At 41.5% G+C, this 14,864-nt stretch overlaps 1 protein-coding gene across 1 annotated transcript in view; it reads right to left on the bottom strand.

The window, feature by feature from the left end:
- The window catches only part of LOC117573194 (synaptosomal-associated protein 25), a 79,778-nt gene that overhangs the window by 52,577 nt on the left and 12,337 nt on the right, over positions 1-14,864 (bottom strand). The window contains 1 exon segment of the mRNA XM_034256188.2: positions 7,743-7,791. Within this exon segment, the coding sequence (XP_034112079.1) occupies positions 7,743-7,791 (49 nt within the window).

Here is a 14,864-nt window from a genome sequence, read left to right as displayed (position 1 = left end):
AAAATAGTAAATCAAACAAAAAAGATTGAACATGGAATTTAATGGTCAAGGTATTTACAAATATATTATTAGCACTAAATGTTTAGTACATGTGATAAATTGTCCAATCGAACAATTCAACCTTTATTTTTTAAGTATATGAAAAAAGTTTCAGGTTTCTATCTTCAAAAGTCTCTTCTTCAATTACGATTTGACGATAGCCTTTTGCAAGGCCTAACGTAGTGAATTATTGAGCTTTGCAAAACTTGTCTAATATAGAGTTCATTATAGGCAATGGATATTTGAGATGATTTTATAGTCTATAATCTACACACGATCTGTATATTTGTACTCCCGAATTATCTATTTTTATACTCTTAACCCATATTTATACTCGTTATCCATCTGTCTGTCTATCCGTTATTATTAAACCTAAATCTCACAGACTCTTAGAGAACAAGATATATTATAATTATTTCGAAAGCACCTTGTTTTGCACGCATATCAAATTTGTTTCAAATATTTTCCACGCCCAGTTTCGTACCAGTTAATAGAAAAATTTAGAATTTCGTGATTTTTTGTATATACAATAATAACAGCAGTATTGATGATTCCTATATATTGTACTCAATGATTTTTTTATGTAATACTACATCGATTTAATATTGTGTTATTTGGTCGCCGTCTCTGTAATATAACTATTCAAATTTTTGGTTAAGCATTTTCAGAATATTATTTATTCTGAGTTTTATTCTGTTATATAAGAGTCTTTTTATAATCAATACATGACACTTTTCTTTGGATAAAGTCCATTCTCAACAAAATCATATGATTTATTTTAAACGTACTTTTTCGGAATATTTAAATTTAATTAGCTATTAAATATTTTGAATTAATATTTATATTATTTTTAAAATTCTGACAATTATATTGATAGTACATATATATTGATATTGTTTAATATTATTTTCTTGATGAGTTTGTTGTTGATAGTTATTGTATAATTATTACATTTTGATATCTCATTCCTAATTATTGGTACTGTAGTACTATATGTGCATTATTGCGACTGCCGTGGAACCATGACATAGTACGATTTAAAATACACAATACAGTGCAAAATATACCAGATTATCAGTCAAAGCACCTAAGACTTGTAGTAAGTAATCGTTTAGTGCCATACAAAAGCATTTCTTAAATAAATTCTACACTTTTAATTTAGCCAAACTTACAGTATGTTATTGTATGTACCAAATCGTGCCTCTAGCCTCAAAATTGCGCTTGTTCCTTGATTTGTTTATTGCTTTGCTGGGACAGAAGTAGGTGTGACACAATTTTGAAGCAAACTTGGTTTGCGAGCAAACAAAACAAGCGCTCTTGAAAAAAATGATATTTTTAAATCTAAGCCTCCTTCTACCATTTACATACATTTCCTGGAGGCACATAGTTATAATACACTTCTTCAGTATAAGTAGCAGATATAAAAACAAATGTTCGCAATAGTGTGGTCTCTTCAAAATTTACGCAAAGTCTACCATAGTACCGCCATCCTACCATCAACCACTCACTCACCTTTGTATTGAAAAAGCTCAACTCTAGAAATCATTAAGATATACAAATTAATGGTACTTACTAATGAGACCCAGTTACATGTTTTGCTGCTGACTTTACAGTAATACAGTCATACTGGTTTACAGTCAAGTCAAATACAGTCAAGTACGTCAAAATTAAGTATGGAAAATCATAAGCAAACATGTTACCAACTGATTCCAACCATCTGGTTCCCATGAAGATATGGATTCCAATTGGGAGATTTCACCAGTACCACTAGCTAACCATTTCTTGTCCTGTTGGACAGCTAGCTTGAGTTAGCCAAATGGAATTACTACCTATCAAGGCTCCGAATTCGAGACCAGTTAGCTTGCAAGCATATACACAATAAATACACATAGACATACAATACATAAAAAACATACTAATTTTTCTATCAAAGAATCATTTAGAATTTATAATTTTTAAAATACAGTACTAATACCCTGATTTGAACCCGAAGGCATATATGAGAATATTTTTCGAACATTTTGATTTGGGACAACATTTTTGCTGCCGTTCCCCTAACCAATAACATTTTTCTCTATAGAAATTAACAAATATTGAAATCTGTGGATCTTAAATTATTTTGGCAGGTTTGCAAATTTCACTTAATTGAAATCACTAGACATTTCTATCTTCGAATTTTTGTAGTAGTACCTTGCAGCACCGGCGGCTGGGATAGCAGATCTCTACGACGTTTCAGGTACTGCCGATCCTAGCTAAGGGCTCTGTTCCTCATCTTTCGGGCATCTGTCTGTAGATAAGCAGCAGAGTCCATGGTACGAGGTGTCTGGCGGTCAGACTGAAAACGCTATGTGGGGCTCCCAAGAACAAAATTAGCCAAAATGCCTCGGATGGAGCATTTTAACAAATTAACTCGGACTGGGATGTCAGCCTAAACGTCGGGGAAAGCGTGACTGCTACTACCGGCGGGCACGGGGGAAGAGATCCCCTCTGCGTATCGCCAGCGGTCATACCTCTGATGCGACGGGTGCAGGCCAAGTCAGTTGTAACAATACTGTTACAACCAACAACTCGAGGTAGATTCGCGCGGGTGCCCCTGTCTTAGCCGACTCGGACCAACCTCTGCGGTGGAGGAGAAACGTCGTCTTCTTCAGTCACCTCGGCCTTTCGGCAGCACCTCCAAGGTAGCGCAGCGTAGCACGGGGGCTGAAGGAGAAGGAAAAATAAGGCGGCAACCCGCATTCACATAGTGACGTAACAAACTTGTCTCTCCAAGACAAGGAGAAGCTTGACTGGGCCAATGCGTGGATGCGAGAAAACCAACTAAGCCCCCTCACAAAAGGCAATAAGGTGCAGACCGGTTCTGCCAACCCGAAGGTGGAGTCCACGGCAAGCAAGCGCCAACGGTCTGCTGAGAGTCCCAAGCAAGGGGCTCCAGTGAGCAAGAGGCTGTGAGTACCTGGCGGGGGAGGGGAGAGGGGACCCTAACGGGAAAATGTCTGCAAAGGGTGGCGGTTGACCCATAGCAAACTGGTCGACGCACTGTTTGTTAGGATGAAGAGTGCCCCAGCCAGCCGAATGCCTACTTTTGAAGGCACGGGCTGAATGAATGGCGTCAAGATCCTAACATGCAAGGACGGCCCAAGATTGCTTTGGTTGAAGACGACCGTCACCAAACTGAACGGCTTGTGGGAGGGTGCCAAGCTGAACGTGGTGGATAGGAACAACATTCCGTTCATACCGAAGGCTAAGGTCCTGTTCCCTATAGTCGTGCAGGGCGAGCGAGCGCTTCAACTGCTTAAGATTGATTGGTCCGTGCTGAAGGTTGATGAACCTTTACCCCCAATAGGCAGAGTGTACCTTCGCCTCAAAAAACACCATCCAACTGACAACGACTCACACAAATTGAGGACAGGGCAGGTTGAGGCGGATCTCGGTCTTGAGAGCATGACCGACGCCACCCTGCACTTCAGCCTGACTGACGAGACGGAGGAGGTGGGGCAGGAACATGTCCTCGCGAGTTTGCAACCCTCTAAGGAGTGTTTTGCAACTCAACCTCCATAAGTTTAAAACGGCTTCAGCGGAGCTACTCCTTGCCCTGGAGGATGAGTCCGCCTACGCGGCTTTGGTTCAAGAACCGTGGATAGCGTCGGGCAACACGGTCGCTGGGCTGATGTCGCCTAATTACAATTTATAAGTCCTGACATTGGTAAGTAGATTGAGAACTGCCATCCTTGTAAGTAAGAGCCTAAAAGCTCATCTACTACCTAATGGTGCTGGAAAGCTGTGAAGGATGTAAGCTGCTAGCATCCTGCTAGATGGCCCACGACGTACCGGCTACATCTGAAGAGCTGCGGAGTCTGGTGGACATGGTCTGCTCCTCCAACAAACAATTAATAATCGGAACGGACGCCAACGCCCACAATAGCGTTTGAGGATGTCCCGACATAAACGAAAGGGGTGAGTCAGCTCTTGATTTTATCCTAAATTATAAGCTGAGATTAGCCAACAGAGGTGAGGAATCTACCTATGTAGGTCCCACCTCTCGTAACGTGCTGGACTTAACTATTGCGACTGAGAGTACTAATGTAGGAGAGTGGAAAGTCCTGGATAGACCCTCATTCTCTGATCATAAGTACATCCAGTTTAACATTCCATTAAACAGGGTATCTACGGCTTAGCCGTTTAGAAATCCCCGTAACACGAACATCTGTTAATGTCCGCTCAAATTGGCTACTTTCTGCGTTTCGCCAATTCTGTAGACTCTCAAGACCGACGAGAAGATCGAAGCCACCCTGGTGGAACCCAGATCTCTCATCGCTACGTGGTGAGCTTACTAGCATGTTTAAACTTGCTAAAAAGGCGGACAACGTCTATGTCTGAGGTGAGTACAGGTCTATCCTATTCTAGTCCTAGTCTCCTCAAGTCTGGCGATGGAGTGTGGACGGAGAGCAGTGCTGAAACTCTTAAAGCACTGCTCTCAACTCATTTCCCGGGATGTCTGGGAATAGAGAACAGGGACTGGTAGCGCTTTCCTAGTATCCCAGTTTTGACACCCTCTGCAGGTCTAATCATTGACAATAAAATAATTTGGGCTATCGACTCCTTTGCGAAGGTCAGGTCGCCCGGTCTCGATGGACTTTCGCCAGCAATGCTGCAAGCCAGCAAACCTACGATTGTTCCTTGGCTATCGGGAATCCTTTCGGCGTGTCCCGCATGGTGTTATATCCCCACTCTTTGGAGGACCTCATAGGTCATTTTCCTGCCCAAAGCGGGCAAATGCTGTCATGTGGTCTCAAATGACTTCCGGCCAATCAGCCTAACCTCTTTCCTGCTAAAAACTTTGGAGAAGCTACTTGATTTGCACATCAGAAGCAACTTAATGCATCTGTTGTCCTCAAATCAGAATGCGTACACTAAGGACAAGTCCAATGAGACGGCTCTCCATGCTCTAGTAGCCTCCATTGGAAAAGCAGACCACTTTAAAGAATATGCCTTGGGTGCATTTCTAGATATTTCAGGTACCTTCAACAACGTCACCACTGACGCTATTATGAAGTGCCTTACCTCAGCAAAGACGGCTCCAGCGATCCACAGGTGGGTCAATCGCCTTCTTAGCGACAGGCGGGTAGTGGCTACGTGGGGCGATTCGGCCATAACAAAGGAAGAGCGAGTTGGCACTCTGGTTGTGAATTCATTAGACGGGCCCCAAGTAAATGACCTATGCCGATGACATAAGCATAAGCTCAGCATTAACGCGGACAAAACGGACCTTATCCTCTTCACGAAGAGATATAAGGTATCCTTATAGTCCCCCTCAAAATTGGTTGTACCACGCTAAGGTCATGCAGTAAAATACACGGGTGTGGTTCTGGACAGCAAATTGACATGAAAGCTCAACGTGTTAGAAAGGGTTGAGAAGGCCACCGGTGCCTTGTATATGGTGAAAACGATGCTTAGTTGCATTTGGGGACTCTCCCCTCATATCTCTCCATTATGGAAAGGACACAGCGTCAAGCGCTTATGTGCATTATAGCTAAAGCTCTCGAGGTAATAGCTGGTGTCGAACTCTTAAAACAATCCTTAGCATCAAAATCGGGCCTTAGGATTGCTGCAACAGGCAATCCTGGTCTATTGGGCTACGGCCACAGCGCCATTGGTAGGGAGACTAGCATAGACTTGGACTATACTATCCCCCTTACCTGTACTGACCATTTTAATACGATATACATGGAACCGGGCTGCTGGCGGGAAGGATTATGCATTCCCGAAGCTCTCAACTTCTTCACCGATGGGTCGAAGATCGACGACGGGGTAGGACTTGATGTCGTTAACATGTGCAATGTGCCGATATCCCTGAGATCTCTAGGCAGGGAAATTGAAGTACGTTCTAGACTTCAGTGGGACGCGAGCTGGAGCAATACCAACTCGTGCAAAACTGCAAGGCTCTTGTGTGCTTCAATTAATACCAATTTAACCAAATTCCTCATGCAGATTTCAAGGAAAGACTCCAGACTAATGCTCGGCATTTTAACTGGCCACTGTCTGTCGGCTGTCCATGCTGTAAAGATAATCATGACGAACAGTGACCAGTGCAGGAAATGCAACGAGTCCGGAGTCAACGAAACACTTGAGCATCTTCTTTGTAGATGTCCAGCGTTATCCCGGCTCCGGATGAAATACCTTGGTTCGCCGTGTCATAACGAACTTCGTGATGTTTCTCGGCTACCACCTAGGATGCTGCTGGCTTTTGTCAAAAATTCCTCCGTACTGCTCGACTTCTGAGACGAAGACACCCTCCACCGTTACAGCTACGGACCTCTACTGGTCTATGTTTCTCCCCAAGCAGGGGCGGCCGACCGAACCTATCCTAACCTAACCTCCCAGCACCAATGTTGTTTTTGAATATTTTGCTAAATATATTTAAATGGCGTTTTGATAAAAATTTTGTTTCACATATGCATTTTGTTAATTTATAATAGATGTTGTATGTATACACCTTTTTTTACGCGATCTCTTTTTACGCGATTTCACTTTAACGCGGTTATTTTTGCAGCGCAAATTTCTTTTTTTACGCGGACTTTTCACTTTAACGCGATTTAGCACGCACCGCGGGTGGAGAAATTTTTGCAGATATGACGAGAGAAGATATAGACGAGATTCTTCTAGACCGAGAGCTCGATGATGACGATTTGTTTGAAGTAGCTACGGAAGTAATCGAATCGGAAAATGGCAGCGACACTGAGATAGACGAGCATCCAATTAAAGCAGAGACGATTAAGCAAGGTCTTAAACTTGCAGCAGAATTGGAAAATTATTTTGTAGCAAATGATACTGATGCCGAACGTGTACGAATTTTTCAAAAAGAATTGCATGTTAAGATATAAAGAACTACATCGGAATTTATTGGGTCCAAAAAAAGCATTCAAACAAAATTAACTGAATTTATGGTGCAAACTAAGTCGGATCAATCAGAGCATCAATCCATAGTTCTTACTATTGATTCTGATACAAATTCTAATGATATCAGTGCCGGCCATCAAAATAAGCGGCAAAGAATAATTTCCACTTCGGATAATGACAGTGATTAAACGATTTCAACGATTTTTTCAATAAATCTACCTATGTTTTTTTGTTTTCTTCTCTTTATATATGGTTTCTGTTTTGTATTTTTTATTTTTGTTATGAATGAATAAATCATAAGTCTGAAATTTGAAACTTATTGTATTGTTTTTGATTTTTTTGCGCGTATATTTTGTTATACGCGATATTTTTTATATTCGGAACCAATTCGTTAGTTTATATTGGAAAACTAACCATTTTTACGCGATTAGTGGCAGAACCAACAATCGCGTAAAAAAAGGACTGAGTGTATTACAAATTTTACTCCAAAGTGTTAATTAAGCAACTGTCTACGTTCAGAGTATGTATATTGCTTTAAAGTTAACGTATGTGGGAATTTGAGTTATAATTACAATTTACAATTCAATGGGTACAGAGCATCATGTATTTAAGCATTCTCCATTAAAGACTTTATTTCATTAACTTTAAATATGTTCAACTCAAAATATCCCTCATTAGATTTTTCTCAAAATGTGTGAAGTGAATGTTGAAACCTCATAAACTCACCGATTATTTAAGACGCGACCATACATTAATAACATATTGCTAGATTTTAAAAGCTTCCTTTACCATGAATGCCTTACCTCCTTGCTCGTCCAACATAACGATGCTTCGCATCCCAACTTCCGCGCTCTAAATAAAAATACATGTTCATTTATTAATTAGTACCAATATGGGAGATTTTCTACGATTTTTTTCAAACAATATTATTCGCAACATGTGTGTAATGCAATCGGGGTTACTTCATTAGGTTAAAATAATATCCACAATACAAGAAGTAATAATTGAATCATAAATTCATTCCTAGGTGTAGAAGCTATGTTAAACTCATTATCCTAATTTCCCTGAGTGTGCATTTATGATAATAGTAAGTAATAGTGAAATCATAACATTTTATTACCTAAGCACATCAAATCGATTTCAAAATACTTGATCTTTTGAATGTTGTACAAAATTGTTTTTAATAAAGCTTTTTGTCCAATTGCATGTAGTGACTCCCTGATTAAGCATGAACGCACAGGTCAAATAGCAAATGTTCATTCCTTCACTTGGGTTGATCATCTCCAAACAGTCCTGCCAATCTTCAACTTCATGTTTTTTTTTGGGTCAAAAGTGATCAAGGATTGGCCGCGAGCACAGTTTCTCATATGCAAATATGATATGATGTACATGTTCTGTTGAAGTTGTTGAGTGCCTGCCTATAAGTTACAAGGGTTTTACTTAAATATATACGATATACAATTTTTTAGACAGCAATTTTGATTGTTGCACGCAAATGTAAAACGCATGCGCAATTTTAAAGTCACGATTTTCGAAATATACAAAAATAAAAAACAGATATGATTCTTTAAAATTTCTTTGTGATCAGATAAACAATGTAAGCTTTTCTTTTTGGAATAGAATTGAATTGAGAGCCGTTTGTTTCTGCTTCCAATTAATTTATTCGTTGATGCATGTGGTTTCCCTGCAACTAAAATATAGTAGAATGCGCAATTAAGTTTTGAATGAATGATGATTGATTTTCGGTCAAGATCTGACAGTACTGGATTGTACACTCATATCGAAAGTCCCAAAAAAAAAAAAGAAAAGAAACGTTCGATAGTGACGATGACTATCGATACATGGCTGCACATGCACGGAAAAGTCGTAAATTCGTTGTTGCAACTCGCAAGGGTCTTTCAAAGTTTTCTTTGCCAATGCTCATTAGCCTTTTTGAGACTCTATATTGACCCTTAGATCTGTGGAAATGTAGCATCACATTGGATGCAAAAACAGTATATATATGTATATTATCGAAACATCTCATCATCACTAATATTAAAAAAGTATATTTTAAATATTTATGTATATCTAGATATCGTATATCGATTGTTCTTTGGCCTTATATGTAGTCCTCAAAGAATAAAGACGTGTCCGCTAGTTGCTGAGTAAAATGTAACAGTATAACAGTGTTTTATTTCATAAACTACATTGAGATACATATATGAAACTGATAAAGCGATACAATATAAGGATTAATGAACGAGAAGTCGACGTGCTCAACTGAACATTATCTGTGCGGATTAACAAGGAATAATTGGATTTTCAACAAGATCATTTAATATCGTGTCTTTCTGCTGAAAGTTGCAGTAGCATGAGGAGAGAGTACGACAATGACTTTCTGATTTTTATTGAAAATATAAGAACTTTTGTCCATTTTACAAAAATTTCGCATCTTTCCCGTCTTATGAAATTTCAGTGAAACTTTAATAATATTATATGAACACTAACATGTGCAGTTGTTGGTTAAACGATGTCTAATCCACCTGACTATTGTCATTCGATTTTTATACCCGCTACCCATAGGGCATAAAAGTATTTATAATTTTGGGCAAAAACGCCTACTTACTGGGGGTCTTAGTTGCTTTGGCTGACAATCTGGAATAATTTGCACTTAAATCATATATCTTAAATGAAGTGTCATATCCATATACCAAATATGCCGTTTGACATATAGTTTTAGTATTTTTGTGGTATATTTAATAATATCGCAATATTTTACTTTTATTGAAAGTGGGTAGCAGGTATCTCACAGTCGGGCACATTCGACGATTCTATACAAATCTACGATACAAAATAGGACCATACCATTGGAGTTAAAGGCAGCGTGCTTGAACCAACATTATATACTTACATATACATATGTATGTACACATGTTTTCTACTCAGCACACATAGTAACAAGTAGTCTTCTATTTTTTGCAATAGGCAATACTTGTATTCTCAGTCTCTTCGGATGTCTAAAGCAACGCAATAAGCTCTCCATTTGTTAAAATTAGAAATATGTGACTAGTCAGCAAAATTGCTCACCTCTTACATTAAACAATAGCGCATACCCGGAAGTAAACAGAGTAATTTATCCTAAAAAATTACACAATTGTAAATACATCAACCAAAAGCAAAAATTACACGATCCTGCTCTACAATATTGAACATTGATCCCTAAGCTAGCAAAATAAATAATAATATCAAAGATCTTATGAACTAAATCAGGGGCACCGTATATTCGAAACGATAATAAAATGAGAGATTTTAATAATCGTCGATGTAAACGGCGAGCATTTATAAAGTTGTGCAGCCATTCTTCTTGTCCGTCATAATGAATAAGCGACGTAGCGCTTAATTAGCCCTTTCATGCCCAAATTAAAATGGGGACACATAGAAAATATTATTTCCATAAATGATTAAAAGGAGCCTTAAGTATGTTTCATTCCAATTTTCGATACTCTAAGACCCTTGCAATACTGCAATATTGCCTTTTAGGCAACATTTGTCCATTATGGATTATATTAAATATAAATAAATACGAAAATGTAAATGATAAATGTAAAGTCAATGTTGCATATATATATGCAACAGTGGCCAAAAAAGGATTGCTCAATCATATTTATATCAGTACAAGAGAAATGTCACGTAATGTTAATTAGTATTCCTATTTATTAAATTCAAAATTCACTTGGTTTTACGTTTAGCGTCAGGCTAGGTATGAATGTAGTTGTATTGATATACGAGATATATCTTTAGACATAATTTTGTTTTTTTTTTCGGTACATTAATTTGATATTTTTTAACAAAATACCATTTTTACACTGTCTTGCATTTGTTGAAAATGGTAAGCGGTATGCCTTAGTTAAACACACTGGTGTAGTTCTCTTGTTTTCCTCAAAGTGTTGAAAACGTTTTATTTATTTGAACAGTTTTTGTATTCTATGAAAGAAACCGTAATAGCATTAACAATTAACAAAAATTGATCCTCTCTGCCTGTCGCCAGCGGTCACACCTCTGATGCGGTGGGTGCAGGCCAAGTCAGTTGTAACAATACTGTTACAACCAACAACTCGAGGTTGATGCGCGCGGGTGCCGTTGTCTTAGCCGACTCGGACCAAGAGAGCGCTTCGTCAACCTCTACGGTGGAGAAGGTACGCCGTCCTCTTCAGTCACCTCGGCCTATCGCCAGCACCTCCAACGTTGCGCAGCGTAGCACGGGCGCTGAAGGAGAAGGCCAAAAATAATGCGGCGAACCGCATTCACGCTATGCTCAGTGGCGTAGCTAACTTGTCTGTCCAGGACAAGGAGAGGCTTGCCTGGGCTAATGCGTGGATGCGTGAAAACCAACTTAGCCCCCTCCCAAAGGCAATAAGGTGCAGACCGGTTCTGCCAACTCGAATGTGGAGCCCACGGCAAGCAAGCGCCAACGGTCTGCTGAGAGTCCCAAGCAAGGGGCTCCAGTGAGCAAGAGGCTGCGAGTACCTGGCGGGGGAGGGGAGAGGGGACCCTAACGGGAAAATGTCTGCAAAGGGTGGCGGATGACCCTTAGCAAACTGGTCGACGCACTGTTTGTTAGGATGAAGAGTGCCCCAGCCAGCCGAATGCCTACTTTTGAAGACACGGGCTGAATGAATGGCGTCAAGATCCTAACATGCAAGGACGGCCCAAGATTGCCTTGGTTGAAGGCGACCGTCACCAAACTGAACGGCTTGTGGGAGGGTGCCAAGCAGAACGTGGTGGATAGGAACAACATTCCGTTCATACCGAAGGCTAAGGTCCTGTTCCCTTTAGCCGTGCAGGGCGAGCGAGCGCTTCAACTACTTAGGACGACGAGTGATTGGTCCGTGCTGAAGGTTGATGAACCTTTACCCAGTGGTGGACAGCACGTGATCATTCAGATCAATAACGAGGCCGACGATCTGCTTTATAAGCGCAACAGTAAGTCAAAAAACGCCATCCAAATGTCAACGACTCACACACATTGAGATCAGGGCAGGTTGAGGCGGAGTTTGCAACCTTCCAATGAGTGTGCTGCAACTCAACCTCCATAAGTCTAAAACGGCTTCAGCGGAGCTACTCCTTGCCCTGGAGGAAGAGTCCGCCTACGCGGCTTTGGTCCAAGATCCATGGATAGCGTCGGGCAACACGGTCGCTGGGCTGAAGTCGCCTAATTACAATTTATAAGTCCTGACATTGGAAAGTAGATTTAGAACTGCCATCCTTATAAGTAAGAGGCTAAAAGCTCATCTACTACCTAATTTTAACAATGACGATCTAACCGTGGTGGTGCTGGAGAGCTGTGAAGGATGTATGCTGCTAGATGGCCCATGACGCACCGGCTCCACCTGAAGAGCTGAGGAGACTGGTGGACATGGTCTGCTCCTCCAATAAACAATTAATAAGCGTTTGGGGAAGTCCCGACATAAACGAACGGGGTGAGTCAGTTCTTGATTTTATCTTAAATAATAAGCTGAAACTACCCAGGAATCTACCTTTGTAGGTCCCACCTCTCGTAATGTGCTGGACTTATACATTGAAACTGATTATACTGATGTAGGTGAGTGGAAAGTCCTGGATAGACCCTCCTTCTCTGATCATAAGTACATCCAGTTTAACATTCCATTAAACAGGGTAACTACGGCTTAGCCGTTCAGAAATCCCCGTAACACGAACTGGGTGAACTTCTCCAGTCGCGTTTCCAATTCTCTTGGTCCGCCGAGCACTATCAACTCGGTACAGGACCTAGAAACATCTGTTAATGTCCGCTCAAATTGGCTACTTTCCGCGTTTCGCCAATTCTGTAGACTCTCAAGACCGACGAGAAGATCGAAGCCACCCTGGTGGAACCCAGATCTCTCATCGCTGCAGGTCTAATCATTGACAATAAAATAATTTGGGCTATCGACTCCTTTGCGAAGGTCAGGTCGCCCGGTCTCGATGGACTTTCGCCAGCAATGCTGCAAGCCAGCAAACCTACGAATGATCCTTGGCTATCGGGAATCCTTTCGGCGTGTCTCGCATGGGGTTATATCTCCACTCTTTGGAGGACCTCAAAAGTCGTTTTTCTGCCCAAAGCGGGCAAATGCTGTCATGTGGTCTCAAATGACTTCCGGCCAATCAGCCTAACCTCTTTCCTGCTAAAAACTTTGGAAAAGCTACTTGATTTGCTCATCAGAATGCACATCTCAATGCATCTGTTGTCCCCAAATCAGAATGCGTACACTAAGGGCAAGTCCAATGAGACGGCTCTCCATGCTCTAGTAGCCTCCATTGGAAAAGCAGACCACTTTAAAGAATATGCCTTGGGTGCATTTCTAGATATTTCAGGTGCCTTCAACAACGTATGAAATGCCTTACCTCAGTAAAGACGGCTCCAGCGATCCACAGGTGGGTCAACCGCCTTCTTAACGACAGGCGGGTGGTGGCTACGTGGGGCGATTCGGCCATTACAAAGGAAGAGCGAGTTGGCACTCCCCAGGATGGGGTTCTCTCGCCTCTCCTTTGGAATCTGGTTGTGAATAGCCTACTTCAAAAATTCATTAGACGGGCCCCAAGTAAATGACCTATGCCGATGACATAAGCATAAGCTCAGCATTAACGCGGACAAAACGGACCTTATCCTCTTCACGAAGAGATATAAGGTATCCTTATAGTCCCCCTCAAAATTGGTTGTACCACGCTAAGGTCATGCAGTAAAATACATGGATATGGTTCTGGACAGCAAATTGACATGGAAGCACAACGTGTCAGAAAGGGTTAAGAAGACCACCGAAGCCTTGTATATGGCGAAAACGATGTCTCTCTTCATTATGGAAAGGACACAGCGTCAAGCGCTTCTGTGCATTACAGGCACCATCAGGTCGACGCCTACTAAAGATCTCAAGGTAATAGCTGGTGTCGAACCTTTAAACTTATACGCGCAGTCCATAGCATCTAAATCGGCTCTCAGGATTGCTGCAACAGGCAATCCTGGTCTATTGGGCTACGGCCACAGCGCCATTGGTAGGGAGACTAGCATAGACTTGGACTATACTATTCCCCTTACCTGCACTGACCATATTATTACGATTTACATGGAAACGGTTATGCATTCCCGACGCCCTCAACCTCTTCACCGTCGGGTCGAAGATGGACGACGGAGTCGGCGCAGCCGTATACTGCCCCAACCCGGTTTCCAAACACTCCTTCAAACTCCCTGACTACTGCAGCATCTTCCAGGCGGTAGTCTTTGACATAGGTAAGGCTGCAGAGGTGGCTCGGAGTATACAGAACAATTACAACTCTATTAACATCTTTGTTGATAGCCAGGCTGCAATAAGATCAATGTCGTCAGATGTGGTCAAGTCCAAAGTTGTCCTGGAAAGCAGAAGGGCAGTAGAGTCCCTGAACGCATCTGCGGTAGTACGCATCTACTGGATCCCAAGCCAAGCAATGTGCCGATATCCCTGAGATCTCTAGGCAGGGAAATAAGTACGCTCCAGACTTCAGTGGGACGCGAGGTGGCGCAATACCAACTCGTGCAAAACTGCAAGGCTGATGTGTGCTTCAATTATTACCAATTTAACCAATTTCGTGATGCAGCTTTCAAGGAAAGACTGCAGACTAATGCTCGGCATTTTAACTGGCCACTGTCTGAAATACCTTGATTCGCCGTGCCACAACGATCTTCGTGACGTTTCTCGGCTCCTACCTAGGATGCTGCTGGCCTTTGCCACAAATGCATCGATCCAGCTACGGACCTCTACTTGTCTATGCTTTGCCCTAGCAGGGGCGGCCGGTCCAACTTAAACCTAAACCTAATGTGAGCCCTTGAAGTCATTGAGGATGAACTTCATGCAGAAGTATGGACGGATAGTGTTTTTGAATCAGACAGGCCTAAAAAGCGAAAATATTTAATT

The sequence above is a fragment of the Drosophila albomicans genome, chromosome 2R (genome assembly GCF_009650485.2).
Source record: "Drosophila albomicans strain 15112-1751.03 chromosome 2R, ASM965048v2, whole genome shotgun sequence".
Taxonomy (NCBI): Eukaryota; Metazoa; Arthropoda; class Insecta; order Diptera; family Drosophilidae; genus Drosophila; species Drosophila albomicans.
This window is presented reverse-complemented; position numbering and strand designations above follow the sequence as displayed.